At 42.6% G+C, this 16,473-nt stretch overlaps 1 protein-coding gene across 1 annotated transcript in view; it reads left to right on the forward strand.

Moving 5' to 3' along the window:
* The first annotated feature begins 999 nt into the window (after window positions 1–999).
* Window positions 1,000–16,473, forward strand: part of slc7a14a (solute carrier family 7 member 14a) — a 31,054-nt gene continuing 15,580 nt past the window's right edge. Inside the window, exons 1-2 of the mRNA XM_077228325.1 lie at window positions 1,000–1,500; window positions 13,649–14,154. Of these exons, the coding sequence (XP_077084440.1) occupies window positions 13,851–14,154 (304 nt within the window). The 5' untranslated portion in view covers window positions 1,000–1,500; window positions 13,649–13,850. The remainder of the gene's footprint in view (window positions 1,501–13,648; window positions 14,155–16,473) is intronic.

Genomic DNA, 16,473 nt, shown 5'->3' on the forward strand with positions numbered 1-16,473 from the left:
GTTACGTTGGAAATTAAATTTTCAGGTCTATTCTCAAAAAGTGAATAAATGGATTATAACTGCAGCTTAAATATAATTTCGTACCATACAATCCCCTACAAATACAAAATATTAAATAAAAAACATTATTGAACTAAAACATAATACATTCATTTCATTGAAATAAAAAAAAAACGGTCATTTTTGACTGCCATGGAAAGAGCACCAGTGATTCCCCCACACCAATATTCTCTGCCGAGAAAGACTCATCACATACACATGGCTTGAGAACTGAAGGGGATTTGACATTTTCACCAGGAAAAAATGAGCAAGAGTAAAAGTAAGTGTAAGTGTAAAAGTACACTGCATTTCTGAGCATTATCCTGGTTTCCAGTGTCTTGATTTTTTTATTCTCTGCAAGGATTACCCTTTTTACCCGGATCATGCCTGTTGCATGTTTGGATTGTTTGCCGTGTGTTTAAACCATTTGCCTGTTGTATGGAATAAGATTCTGCAGTTTTGTCGTCTGCTACTTTAAATACTTTAAAGCAGGATGCATTCTGGTTGGCTTTTTTTGGTACAGTTGTGGGATTAGGATATGTTTTTATGTATTTCTGTACATAAAAAGTCATTTTATTTGCTGTACTGTATGTTATTGTTTCTTATAACATTTTGAAATAAAATGTTTAAAGCTAACTGCAGGTTTTGCAGATGACATAATAAAAATACATTTATACGAAATTCTATGAAATTCTATACGATAATGCTTCCTGTAGAGGGTAGGTTATAACAAACAACGCTTTTGGTTTATGAAGCAGTAGATTTCAGAACAACTTTAATTTGTAGCAAACAAATATGGAAATATTAAATCAAATTTTGAAATACTTAAACCTACCTAAAAAAATACGTAGAGACGTTCAAACAAAAATGTTACAACAGTAGGCCTATGTTCTTTGTTAAATCTGATACACACAAACTATCACACATGTTCATCATCTACGTCACTTTTCATCTCCCGGATTTTGCATCTTTTCAATGGATGCTGCGAGCGTGCTTCCTGTTTCCTTCCCTTCATGCTTTTGATGGAGGAATGATGACGGATCATTATTTTTGCCTGTCGCAAAAAGGGCTCGATGCTCTCACGCAATGATATCATAACGTCATTGACGTAGACGGCGATAATAAATAATGAATTTGCTCGCTTATCACGTAGAGGCAGCGTCTGAATAATTTAACCCCTGCGTTACTACACGAGCGTACGTCCCTTTTTGCAGCATCAGTGAAGTATCCCTCCCTACGACGACCTTAATCCTTACAATGATGATTTTTTCGCCTTCAGCGCTGCTTTGAGTTACGATAAATCATTGTTAATGTATAATGAGCATTATATGATACGCAAAAGGAAATGCATCCTGCTTGGGATCCACCTGCCTTTGGACTACGCCACCGTATCGCGCCGCTGTGAGCCGCAGCACCGCACATCAGCATCGGTACAGCTGGACAGCGGCAGCAGCCTGGAAGGTAAGTGTTGACCATACCAGGACACTAGGTCAGGATGTACACTAGACACAATTTAGCCCAAATCAGAATCATATATGAGCAAATTGCAGTTTACAGGTGCAAAAACACAATCTGTGTAAAAAAAAAAAAAAAAACCCACAACAACAACAAAACCCCAGAAACGATTCTTTAATATTCAGTTTGTTTTTCTGGCTTAAAAGCGGACAGGGATTAAATTAATGTTATTTTTAAGCACTCTCTTGTGATAACTGCGATGTTATCGCAACTTTTTAACCGATGTTGATTCATCAATTATTGAATTAAAACACCCACGTTGATATTTAAAAAAACGAGAAGAAAAGAAACATTTTGTTTAGGTATCAGCTGGTGTTTCACGGGAGGGGCGGTGTGAGATCACTACCAAGTGAATGTCTTCGTTTCAATAACATGCTTTTTATGCAAAAGAAAGGCAAAAGGCTTGTCTTTATTATTAATGACAGTGTTTTTTTAGATAAGCAATGGCCTCTTTTGATTACACCGCCTGTGAATGTGTCTATAGCAGAGCTCTAGGCAATGAAACGAGGTTAATCTCCAATGACATGATGGCAGTTACTCGTGGATGCTCTTTGTTTATAATCGGGCGTGTAAAATACAACGACGCTGACCATGGTGCTGAAATATACACGTCCTGATTTATACATCATTAAGTTTCTTTTAGTGTAATATTAGACGACTACTTAAAAATAGTTGGTAAGGATACTTTAACCTGCCTGATCGAAAGACATGTAATCTCTATCTTCCTTTGTTGCAATTAGTTGTAGAGATTCATGTTCGCCACCTCCAGAAGTGGTCTGATCATTGGTACTTTTGCTTGTGAACGATTTTTAAACAGTTAAATACAAACGGAAATTATTGCCACTCCGTTTGTTCCATTATATTAGGTTATTAGGTCTCTGCTGCTGTTATTGAATAATCAATCTTTATGTATCTGTTGGCATTATTGATTCTGTTTTTTATTGAGCTTATTTATTCTGATTTATTGAGTTGTGTTTTATTACACTGCACCCCACCATATTTTTATGTACTGTATACTAAATCATATTAATGTCATGTCACAAGGCAGAAGATAAGTGTAACTATTAATACACTTTAAATAACATGAAATGGAACATTAAACACATTATTGTGGATAATTGACAGAAATAATAATAATAAAAGATAATCATAATGCAGTGAATTATGGGAAATGTTTCTTAATTATTGTAAAAGTACAATTATATAATAAAGTAATTAACATGTTTTTACTTATATTTTACAATTTTTTTTACTGTATTTTACTGCAAAATTACATGTTCTGTCCTGATTAATTCAATTAATATTTTCAGCATAGAGTATATGGTAAAGTAACTTACAGTTTAAAACTTTTTAACACTAGAATTTTTACATTTTACTTTTAAAAAACTTTGATTTTTTTTTTACTGTGTAGCTTTGACAAATTTACACTTTAATGGGCATTAATGATTCTTCAAAAGTTATGTATCATATATGAATGCAGTTGATGTGTTTTGGCTCCTAAAAAGCCACCTGTAATGCTTTTTGAACTCTGACTCATGAGTTCATGGGCATGACTTGCTTTTTTCTCAATGGGCCCTGCTTGATCCCATTAAGCTACTGCCACTATTGTGATGTCACTCGTACTGTTTGCGCACATGCTGTAATACAATTACAGGTTTTCCGTCAATTAGAACCACCTGCAGAACTGCATTTGCCATGAGACATAATGCAGTCTGGACAGCTGCGGGGAGAATACACATAAATAAATACTCATTTCATTATAAAAACCCAAATGCATTCTTTAAAGTGCAGTATTTGTTGAGTAAACTGCCTGGCAACAATTTATGAACCATTTTGTTCTGTACAAAAGTAAAGAAGTAATGTTTGTATGTTTTAGATTTTGTAATTGTACGCATCACCCAGTGTCTTATAGGAGTGTTTGTCATTAATATACACCATCTGACTGATTATTACAATATTATTGCTATGTCAAACAGCAACATCATGCATTTTGTATGGAGTGCTGTATTTAAATATATGGTTTAATTTGGTTATGACTGTGCCCTGATACTGAGAGATGTGTGTTGTACTGAGGGAGAGATGGTAATAAATCTGATGGCCTGAAATGGTGTTAGTGTTCGTGCCAGGCAGATTCACTCCGCTCAGCAGCCAGTTTATGTAACAGTGCAGTGCCCTAGAGGAGGAGGGGGAGGAGAGGAGAGAAGGAAAAGCAAGAAGAAGGGAGGAGCTGCACTATACTGCCCTGAGGAAAGTTCTGACTGTGTGTGTGTGGGTGAAGACAGGTGTTGTCAAAGTTTGGTGTTTCTATATTTAGTCTTCTGTTTGTGCGTATTTGTTTTTTGGGTGAAGTATGAGGTGATTTTAAGGTGATGCAAAAAGAAAGTTCAGAGCAAGTCAGATCAGGTGGAATTAAATGGAGCATCATTACACTGTACATAGTTTCTTTCTATGTTGTGTAGAATTAAATTGGACAAAAGTGACAGTAAATACATGGTTTACACAAAAATATGAAACTGTTTTTAACATTCTTTTTCAAACAGAAATGTTTCTTGAGCAGCAAATCATCATATTATAATGATTTCTGAAGGATCATGCGACGCTGAATACTGGAGTAATTATGCTGAAAAAATGAACAGGAATAAATTAAAATAGAAAACAGTTATTTTAAACTGTAATATTTCACAATATTACTGTTTTTACTGATCCAATAAATGCAGCCTTCGTAAGCATAAAGATTATTTAAAAAACTTTTGAATGCCAGTATATCATTTCTTTATTTGCCTATTTCCTTATCTTTCATTTGATGCTGATCCCTGTTTTAGACTCTAAACACTAAACAGTGCTGCAGTAAATTATTTTCAGTTAAGCTTTTAAAAATGTTTGACTGATAATATGAATTGTAAACATTACAATCCACCTGCATCCACCTGAATATGCATAATATGCATAATTCAGTTAGATTTAAGACAAGTGTCTGTAATCTCACCAACAAGGACTGGTATCCTGATCCTGGTACTTTAAAACAGTAAATAAACTCTTTTGAGGACAGCCTGTTGGACAATCTCTCTTTCTTTCTTTGTGCCAGGGTGTATATTGGCAGGGCTGTGCAATTAAGAAATACATAGTCTGAATCCCTCTATGTAATTTGAGCAATGCAGTTCTGCCTATAATTTCTACACACCATCTGCTGCAGCCATAGCTCTGGTTAAAATATAACGCAGCAGAACAGGGGAATGGAAGATTTCCATCTCTCATTCTGAATACAGGCTTTAGCAGCGTCAAACAAGGTGAGACTTGTAAATTCACCCTGTTATTAACAAGAGAATTATGTAGTGTGAAAAGCAGGTGAGTGTCAGTTTCCCAAAAGGAATTGCGGGTTCAAATATAACAGTCTCTATCTGTCAATGTTATAATATCCGTGATTTTAAATAAAACTCGAGAAAGGAAAGCTTGACAAGACTGCCTGAAATTGTAAGATTTATAGATTGAAGGTTATTGGCATTTTGTTGTCTGAATTGGCTACATTACAATCTCTGTAGCATGAAAGCTAACATTTGGACATTAGCATTGAAAACAGCTCTATATAAAATACGTTTCACCCAAAGACAGAGTGCATGTTGTATTTCTTATGACTAGACCATGTGACGGTGAATTGGAGCTAAATAAAAATGTCCTGAATTTTTTATCAGGATGTGGATATACCAGGTCCCAAAGTTTTATTTAGGGTTTAGTGATGGCGTATGTGTTTTCAAACGAAATGTAACTGCAAATACTATCAGATGATCTAACATCAATTGGAAACTGAACAAAAAAGTAAAACATTTATTACATATAAGGTTGTACAGTTAGAGCAGTGATTAGAAGCATTTCTGTGATGCTATTTTATTCCTCAGATATGAATAACAACAAGTAGGCAGGTTTGTATCAGATAGCGCCGTTCAGATGCACATTGGCAACGGTTCAATCAATCAGACCTCCTCGACAAGCTGTAGAATACGCCCACTCTCTTTTCCCACACAATGATCTCACAATGGAAATCAATTCTTCTTCCATTGCCTGCAGATGGCCAAACACTTTCCATCACTTCCTCCCTTACCAATCACACCGCACAATTTCCCAATTATCCTGCTTCCTTAATGACAGCCATGACTGATTTAGGTGAACTTGACCTCCACCTGGGACTCCACCTGTTTGCTTTGTGTTATCTGGCTCTTTCATAAAATTATATAATCGCTTATACTGTGTAGCATGATTGTCAGAACCAACTTTGAATATGCTTTTCTTGTCATATACACTACCGTATTTTATTTTATTTTATTAATTCATACTTATTAATTATAATTGTACTATAATTATACTTATTAATAGTTAATAATTAATAAATAAATTAATACTTTTATTCCGGAAGGATGCATTCAATTGATCAAAAGTGACAGTAAAAGACATTTGTTGTTACAAAAGATTTTTTTTCACTTTCTGTTCATCAAAGTATCCTGAAAAAAAACTACATCATGGCTTCTTACTAAGATATTAAGCAGCACAACTGTTTTCAACATTACATTTTAAAATATATTGAAGTAGAAAACTTTTAATTGTAATAACATACACACACACACACACACACACACACACACACACACACACACACACACACACACACACACACACACACACACACACACACACACACACACACACACACACACACACACACACACACACACACACACACACACACACACACACACACACACTATAGCTAACACCAATTGGGTTAAAATGGCATCCATGTTTCTTTATGTTTACATATTTTCACAGCTTTATTGCTGTAATATGTCAAAATGTTGCTATGATAATCACCATGTCAACCATCACATGTTTAGACTAGTGCACTACACACATGGAACATGCATGTAGTTGTCCCTCACAAAACATTAAGCACATAAGCACAATTTAAGTACATATGTTGTAAGTATCATCTAAGAAATACTGTATTAGAATTGGGGGAATGTTAGAACCTCATTCTTAGTTCTTAATTCTAACCTCATGTTAGAATTTACATTGAATTTATATGCCAGGCATATATATGTATAAATACAAACCATATGTATTTGGCAAAAGTATTTTGCCTTGTGCTATGCTTTTCTGCTTGCATGCATTTTTTATGTTACCGTTAACGCATAAAATACATGTGGAAGAAGAGCTGTGCATATTAGTATGTACAATCTTTATGGCATTATCTTGTCTCTTTGAATAATATCAATTCTCTGTGTTGGACCGGAGGCCACTGTTTATACATGTGTGTGTCATAACGTCATTGGCAAGGTTTGAATATATACTTAGCACCCTAAAGGGACAAACAGCATCAGTGTAATGTTACTGTTTAGCTCAATATGGACTGACATGTTAACCTTAAATAACCGTAACTTTTTGCAGGACATCTCCTTAGTTTTTGCTTGAAACCACAATCCATCCATCATACATTTAAGTAATTTATAAGCTAAGATCGGTAGAGCAGACAGACCCAGTCTTTTGTGGCCTGTTGTGCGGTTTATAAACCTGTGGCAAATCATTATCCTGGTCAGGAGTCATGTGCTTGAGTCACTGTGATGGACAGACTTCACTGCGATCTGTCACTGTCGTCCTGCAGACAGTTAGACATGGGATGAAGGAGAGAAAGTATCATTACAGCTGAGAGAAACCATCAAAATCATTCAAAGTGACAGGATTGACAAGTTAAATGGGAAGGAACTGGGCTAGTGGTGAAAGAGAGGAGGAAAGGACTATAAAACGAGATGTAAAAAATATGTTGATAAAATGAAAAAGGTTTGAGAGAGAAAAGATCAGAGAAGAATGTCAGATAGGAAATGAAACCGATGAAAGCAGGAATGAAAAGGCTGGGTTTTGTTCTTTGTCTGTTCCTATTTGGCTGCACACCAGGGCTCATCAGCACATTTTATTGGTGTTCAACATGGGTCTTGATGTTATCTCCAACTTCTTCCTATCAAGAGGCCCTCAAGATATCAAATCAACAAACTCTAACAAAACGCCACTGCATTTAGTGCCACCTACGAACGCTTATTTTGCATATTTATTTAATCTTTATTAGGATGGACTGAAAATGAATGACTCATGTAATATCACTACAGCTTGCAGGCACTCATGAAAGTGCATTTATAAAGAAGGTCTCTTGTTCGAATGATGGCATAAACAGATGCCATAAACAGTTGTGAAAATCTGATAATAATATGCAAATTTTCTGTTCTGTTTCACATCTAAGAGCTGCCTTGAATCGAACGAGACATATTGTTAGCATATAAATTATTTGCTTGATGATTTCTCAGAGAAAGTGTCATTTAGCCGGACAGATATACCCATTACTGAGTTCTTATCTGCTTTTTTTGTGACCCACAATAGCTACATGTTTTACGTTGTAGAAAGCATTCATTCATCTGTTAAAGTAAGCTGACAGGCCTTTCTTTTACAAACATCAGTGAATAGCTGATGGGAAGAAGGGGCTCTTGCCTCTTGCATTAGTATTTAATCAGGCGGTATAAATGTAACTCTTGTGAATATGGCAGCACGTTTCCTTTAGGCTAGCATGAAGAGGCTTTTACCACGACAAATGTTTTATCAGTCAACAGCCTTAGTTCCCTATCAGGGAACTCGAGCTGCGTGACAACGCTTTGGGAACGCCCCTGCGTGAGTGCGTCATGAAGCACGTATGAAATCAGTCCAATGGCAAGACGCAACGTCATAGGCGGGTGACGTCATCGACCAGGAAACTATATAAGCACCCCAAAACACAAGCGCGTCAGCTTCTGAGTCTTCAGCAAGTGCTCTGTGTGTGAAATCATATCAGTCTGTCTCTCAAGTGTTTTTGTCTGTCCCTAGAAGTTGCTAGGCTGGAGTTTTTCACATTTAAAAAAACTATATAAAAAGACGATATACACACATATATATATATATATATATATAAAAAATGGTGAGCGAACAGCAGTTCAGAAAGTGTGTTCTTCCCTGCCCACGCTATATCACAGGTGGGGACACTCACGATCTGTGTGTTGTTTGTATGGGAGTGCAGCATGCCCAGTCAGCTCTCGAGGGAGCTAATTGTGTGCATTGCGAGCATTTGTCCATGAAAACGCTCCGCTCCCGCCGAGCCCTCTTCGAGAAGAGTGGTTCGGTGCGCTCTCCCTGCGGTTCGGGTCCCGCTGCTGCCGAGGCACAGCGGAGGCTTCAATCGTGGGGCTCGCAGATGGATCTATCAGCGGGGATGGAGACGGGCTCTACCCTATCTCTGCCCTTACCTGGTAGATCCAGCGCCTCAGATCCGGGTTTGGAAGCACGCGCTGCGGTTTTTCCGCCCGGGCAGAGGCACCATCACTTCAGCTATCCAGTTCTGAGGAACTGGACGTTGAAAGTGTGGATACTGCAGAGACTGGGGACTCGTCACTTCAGTCTCCTGCTAGTGAGGAGCTTATAGAGGTGTTAACTCGTGCAGTTGAAAAATTAAGCATTGAGTGGCCAGCTGATAGACAGGAGTCTAGATCTAAGAGCAAGCTGGATGAGAGATTTTTGCTATCTCGCGCTGCACCTCTACGCCGGTGTCTGCCATTCTTTCCTGATCTCCACACCGAGGTTTCGAGATCATGGAAAAGACCGGTTTCATACAGAATATTCACACAACAAACATCGTTATATTCTAATATTTCTGAGGCGAAAACTTATGGCTATGGGGCAATGCCTAAGGCTGAGGAAGTGTCGGCGAGCCACCTTTCTCCTGACATGGCATCGTCCTTCAAGACACCGGCGTTGCCCACCAGACCACTAAGAAACACTTCGGTTCTGGTGGGCAAAGCTTACTCGGCGGCTGGACAGGAAGCATCCATGTTACAAACTCTGTCGATTCTGCAAGCCTATCAAGCTGATCTGTTGAAAGATATTAGTGAGGGGCAGGAATTGAGTGCTGATGTATTGAGAGAGTAACGTCAGGCAGCCGATCTCTCTCTCCTTGCCACCAAGGAGACGGCCAGATCAGTAGGCCGTTCTATGGCAGCCCTGGTGGCAACGGAGAGGCACTTATGGCTAAATCTTTCCAACATGAAGGAGAAAGAGAAATCCTTCCTTCTGGACGCCCCGCTGTCGACCGCTGGCCTCTTCGGTGACTCGGTCAATACGGTCATCGAGAGGTTTCAAGAAGAGAAGAAGCAGGTGGCGGCGCTCCAGAAGTTCCTCCCCCTCAGGGTGCATGTCCCCGGGGCTGCTGGGCGGAAAGAGCAGCCCCAGCCGTCAAGTAGTCCGTCCTCGCACAGGGGGCAACAGAAAAGGAGCGTCGCATCTCCTCCCCAGCAAGACTGGGCCGAGGCGCGGCGCTCTCAGTCGAGGCCTTCCAGGGGCAAAACCGATTTGAGGACGGTAATTGTCGCCAGGAAGACTTCGTCGAAGAAGCCCTGACGCCACAAACGTCAGGGTACTGAGGGTGGTCCCCACCAAGAGAGAAAGGTGTTCGCCGCAGTACACGGCGCCCGTTCTCTCTCAGTGCCCTCAGGGGCCCGTTCTGCCAACCCCGCCTGCGTGCCGGGGCGTAGACGGTCCCAGCGAGCGCTTCCCGAGGGACGCTCGCCTGCTCTGAGGAGCGGTTTAGAGTGGTCAGACCAGTTGTTCCCTGCCGGTGCGCCGTTACAGGGCACTGTGTCTGCCACTCAAAATATTCCAGAGGCCAGTCTCGAGAGACTGGTACCCTTAGTAGAATTTTTGGCAGAGCGGAAAAGCCTTCCAAATGTATCTCATTGGGTCCTGCAGACTGTAGAGAAGGGGTACGCGATTCAGTTCAGATCACGCCCGCCTCGCTTCAGAGGATTTCTCCCCACAGTGGTGGGCCCCGAGCAGGCTCTGGTTATGGAACAGGAGGTGAAAACTCTCCTGCTGAAGGAGGCTATAGAACGAGTTCTTCCTCCCAGTAGAGAGTTGGGTTATTACAGCCGATATTTCATCGTTCCAAAGAAGGATGGGGGGTTGCGTCCAATTTTAGATCTACGCCTGTAAAATAGCTCAGTAGGGACGCTCAAATTCAAAATGCTTAATCTCAAGCAGTTCGTGTCACAGATCAGGTCCGAGGACTGGTTTGTCACGATAGATCTAAAGGACGCGTACTTCCACATTTCCATCCTTCCACAACACAGGAAGTTCCTGAGGTTCGCTTTCGGGGGCGAAGCGTACCAGTATCGGGTTCTTCCGTTCGGCCTAGCACTGTCTCCCCGAAATTTCACGAAATGTATGGATGCAGCTCTGGCTCCGCTGCGACTCCAGGGCATCCGCATTTTAAACTATATCGACGTTTGGTTGATTCTGGCTCAATCGGAGCATCGCCCATATCAAAACGTTGGGGTTGAGGCTCCTATGGAAACATTTCGGTCGTGCCGAGGTAGACCTATTTGCATCCAGGGAAACATCACACTGCCAACTGTGGTTTTCCCTAAGTCCTCCAGCCCCTCTGGGGTTGGACGCGATGGTACAGGAGTGGCCGAGGTCACACCTGTACGCTTTTCCCCCGATTGCTCTGCTCCCAGGAGTTCTGGAGAGGGTTCGCCGGGACGGGGTCAGTCTACTGTTGGTAGCCCCGTACTGGCCGGCCCGAGTTTGGTTTGCGGACCTAATTTCTCTCCTCGACAGCTCTCCTCTGGAGATTCCGATGAGGAGGGACCTTCTCTCTCAGCCGAGCGGGTCGATACTTCACCCCCACCCAGATCTATGGAGGTTGTGGGCTTGGCCTCTGAGGGGGCCCAGCTCATAGAATCTGGTCTCTCGACTGAGGTCGTGGAGACCATCCTCCACTCCAGAGCTCCGGCCACTAGGAAATTATATGCCTTGAGGTGGAAAATGTTCACCTCTTGGTGTGGAGAACACCAGCTGGACCCAGTTAACTGCCCGGTGGGTGCAGTGCTGGAATTCCTTCAGGAGAGTTTCTCCACAGGGTTATCCCACTCCACACGGAAGGTGTATGTGGCGGCCTTATCTGCTTACCACGTCCCTTTGAGTGGTGCTTCTCTCGAGAGACACTAACTTGTAACCAGTTTCCTTCGTGGCATTCTGAGGCTGAGGCCAGCAGTTTGCACGAGGGTGCCGACCTGGGACCTGGCGGTTGTTCTAGAAGGTCTCTCTCTAGCACCGTTCGAGCCCATTGAAGAAGTTTCGGAGAAATTTCTCACTCTTAAAACTATCTTTCTTCTGGCTATATCTTCATTAAAAAGAATTGGAGATATCCAAGCTCTGTCGGTCTCTCCCTCGTGCTTGGAATTTGCACCAGGCATGGTGAAGGCTTTCCTCCTCCCTAAGCCGGGATACGTTCCCAAGGTACCAACCAATGTGGTCAGGCCTATTGTACTGCAGGCTTTCTGTCCTCCTCCATTTCTGACGTCGGACCAAGAGAAACTAAATCTGCTTTGCCCTGTTAGGGCCCTAGATACGTACGTCCACAGAGCTGCCCTGTGGAGAAAGAGTGAACAGCTATTCGTTTGCTTTGGACCCCCTAAGAAGGGCTGTCCAGTATCTAAGCAGAGGTTGAGCAAGTGGGTGGTCGAGGCCATCTCACTTGCCTATGAGTCTGCCGGTCAGCCTTCTCCTTTGGCTGTCCGGGCTCATTCAACCAGGAGTATGGCTGCCTCTAAGGCTATCCTGTCAGGAGTATCAATCCAGGATGTTTGTGATGCGGCAGGCTGGTCCTCACCGCACACATTCGTGAAGTTTTATCATCTCGACTTCAGCTCCACTCCAGGGGCGCAGGTGCTTTCGTCCGAATGTGCGCTCTGATTGAACACGACGGACACTTGCTCGTATGGCGACGTTGGTATTAACGTTCCCAAAGCGTTGTCACGCAGCTCGAGTTCCCTGATAGGGAACGTCTCTGGTTACGTATGTAACCCTAGTTCCCTGAAGGGAACGAGACGCTGCGTGTCTATGCCATACTCCCAGCATGCCCGTGAGCACTTGCTTCAGTCTTATCAGAAGCTGATGCGCTTGTGTTTTGGGGTGCTTATATAGTTTCCTGGTCGATGACGTCACCCGCGTATGACGTTCCGTCCCGCCATTGGACTGATTTCATACGTGCTTCATGACGTACTCACGCAGGGGCGTTCCCAAAGCGTTGTCACGCAGCGTCTCGTTCCCTTCAGGGAACTAGGGTTACCTACGTAACCAGAGACGATTTGCTTCAAAATACGAATGAAACACACTTGAACAACAGCAAATGCATCTCTTCGGGAGAATTCACAGGATGATACCCAATGGTTTTGTGTTACAAAATGAAAAATCACTGGAAGGGTGATCTTAGGTGATTAAGATCTTATATGAATAGGCAGGTGAGAAATGCATAATTTTGTAGGTAGTTGTAATATATCCGTTTTGAATATAAGAAATGTATTACAGCACAAAATTTCACAGCTATCGAAAAATATATATTAGATATATGAATATTTATCTGTATTAATATTTATTTAAAAATTATATGAATGTTATTATTTAATAATGAATGTACAGATTTGATGATATTTCTATATGTTTTATTATTAAATATTAATATGTTTTATTTAATATAATAGCTACGTTACCATTCAATTTGGGATTTGTAAGATTTTTTAATGTTTCTGAAATAAGTACCTTATGCTCACCAAGGCTGCATTTATTTGATAAAAAATACAGTAAAAATAGTAAATTGTGAAATATTTATATTTAACTATACAATTTAAAGAAATGTTTTCTAATTAAATATATTTTAAATAGTATTTTATTCCTGTAATGTGGAAGCTGAATTTTCAGCATGATTACTCAAGTCTTCAGTCTCACATGAGCCTTCAAAAACCCTTCTAATATGTTGATTTGCTGCTCAAGAAACATTTCTGATTATTATCAATGTTAAAAACAGTTGTGCTGCTTAATATTTTTGTGGGAACTGGGATATATGTTCTTTTCCAGATATCTTTGATGAACAGAAAGTTAAAAAAAAAAAAACTTTTATTACAGTATAAGGAAAGCATAGGTATGACTGTCAAGAATAATGATTGATCAAACCATGGTCTTCTCATTTTGTTCACAGCGTTGCTTCACCTTCACCCTCACTGGTCATGTGGAAACATCTAGTAATGATGCTCCTCTGAAAGACAGTGAACATCTCAGCTGGTTTCTGTGTGACCCACTATAGTGCAAGGCTATCTCCCAAAGCTTCTTTAGACCCTCCATCCTCCTCAGAGTATCAGCCCCATATCTTGAAGCCCTTTGATCCATATCCTGGCTCCAGGATGAGTGGGCTCTTTGCCAAACTGGACCCACGGCGTATTCAGTGGGGGGCCACCTGGTTTGCCTTCCAGTCCCGCGTTCTGCGCACGAAACCGGTGGAGTCCATGCTGGAGAGCTCAGGTGGCACGGGGGCTCACGGCACCAAACTCGCCCGCGTTCTCTCCACCGTGGACCTTGTGTCTCTGGGAGTGGGAAGCTGTGTAGGCACGGGCATGTACGTGGTTTCTGGACTGGTGGCTAAGGAAATGGCGGGTCCTGGGGTCATTGTGTCTTTCATCATCGCTGCCGTGGCCTCCATCCTGTCAGGTGAGTGCTGCCCCAACTTCCTGTTCCAGTCAATCTAACACAAAAGAAAAAAACACTGAAAAAAAGGTCTAAGTAGTATTATTGTACTATGGGTAACATCATTTTTTATGCACTGATCCTGAGTGAGGCTTAAGCTGAGTGAACACGTGTATAACTGTCTTTATGCCTCCTGACGTGTGGTGATGACGCATGGTGAACTTAGGTTTACAGGTTGGAGCTGTGCACAGCATGCAGCAACCAAAATAGATTTGGGGGGAAAATCCTTTTAGTTTTCCCTGTGGAGACCAACATAAAGAACCCAAAATTGAAAGGGAAGAGGAAAATGAAAGAAACTTTTTTTTCCTGTATGCAGCTGACCCTTCTACCCATGGAAACAGATTCAAACAGAGTTTACTATTGAAACCTCTTATATTGACACCCTTGGTAAATATTTGCAAAACAGGCCAGGAAAAAATCTTTGCTTTTTATCGTCTTTCATTCAAAATATTCACAAAAATCTAAGCTATATTTAAAGTAAAATTTATTTCAAGTAAATTCTTAACTTCCATATGTGCCACAGATGATATGCTCTCCTGTTTAAAGGTTCGGGTCTGTAAGACTATTTTATGTTTTTGAAATAAGTATCATAAGTTCACCATGGCTGTATTTATTTGATCAAAAATATAGTAAAACGTCTCGGTTACGTATGTAACCCTCGTTCCCTGAGTAGGGAACGGAGACGTTACGTCGGATGACGACGAATGGGGTTTCGCCTAGAAAGCCTATCAACTTCGAGTATTACAAAACGAGCCAATGGCAAAGAAATGCCATGGGTCTGCGGAATTTGCATGACGTAACTCCGCCCCACCTCGTGGGTATAAAAGGAGGACGCCAGCAACAGGCAGATATGTTTCTTCGCTGAGGAGCCAAGACTGAGCTCAGGCGATCCCCGCGGTACAGCGGAAAGTGGCAGGCAGACGTAACGTCTCCGTTCCCTACTCAGGGAACGAGGGTTACATACGTAACCGAGACGTTCCCTTTCGTTGTCACTCCGAGTTACGTCGGATGACGACGAATGGGGTTACCAGTCTAATCACGCCACCTTCTCAGCTGTCTTCCAGTGCCCTGCGTAAATCTGAGATCCCTGTCGCGAGACTGGCACGGACGAAGGACTCCTATTTAGCACAGGAATACCAAGGTACACTGGGGAGCATATCCCAAAGTTCAGGGGAAATATGCAATTACTGCCAACCCAGAGGGGGGGGGGGACTTAGAGAATACACATATGACCCGAAGGAGACATATGGAGAACACTGGGGTGTCCAGCCGCAGGTGGAATATTTCAACCCCAGGGGTGGCAAGGTGGCTTGCCAAGGGAAAGACACACGCTCAGAGAGGCTTACAGTGGAAATACACATGTGGGGGTCGCTCAGAGGAGGGACCATGCACACGGGAGGCACCTAGCCGACGCACAGGCAATAGACACTGGCGCCAACGTCAGGAGTGCTGGAGGAACTCAGGGCTTTTTGGGGAAGCTCACCTGAGGAGAATATCGCACGTATCCAGTCCGTGGAGTGGAATGGCGAGCAAGCGAAGACACCTGAGCGGGTCCAGTACTAGCTGGTTGAAGCGAGTACATGAGAGGACACTGGCTCCACTCGGAGATTGTAGAATCTGGCGAATGTGTTAGGTGTCGCCCAGCCTGCAGCTCTGCAAATGTCTGTTAGCGAGGCGCCATGCGCTAGAGCCCAAGAGGATGCCACACTCCGGGTGGAGTGGGCGGTCACACCAAGGGGGCACGGTCGACCTTGCTGCTGGTATGCCAAGGCAATGGCGTCCACTATCCAGTGAGACAACCTTTGCTTGGAGAGAGCCTTTCCCTTCAGCTTCCCACCATAACAGACAAAGAGCTGGTCTGAGGTCCTGAAACACTGCGTCCTGTCTACATAGGCGCGGAGGGCGCGTACTGGACAGAGCAGTGCCAAGGCTGGGTCTGCCTCCTCCGGGGGCAGCGCTTGCAGGTTCACCACCTGGTCCCGGAAGGGAGTGGTAGGAACCTTGGGCACATATCCAGGCCGGGGTCTCAGGATCACGTGAGAGTAAGCCGGCCCAAATTCCAGGCACGCTTCGTCAACGGAGAATGCATGCAAGTCCCCCACCCTCTTGATGGAGGCCAATGCAACCAGGAGCGCTGTCTTCATAGACAGGAACTTAAGCTCCACTGATTGCAAAGGCTCAAAGGGAGCACTCCGCAGGGCAGTTAGAACCACTGAGAGGTCCCAAGAGGGAACGAGAGGAGGACGAGGAGGATTCAGTCTCCTCGCTCCTCTCAGGAACCTG

The sequence above is a fragment of the Siphateles boraxobius genome, unplaced genomic scaffold (assembly GCF_051911475.1).
Source record: "Siphateles boraxobius isolate OS27281-9 unplaced genomic scaffold, OSU_SipBor_1 1, whole genome shotgun sequence".
NCBI lineage: Eukaryota > Metazoa > Chordata > Actinopteri > Cypriniformes > Leuciscidae > Siphateles > Siphateles boraxobius.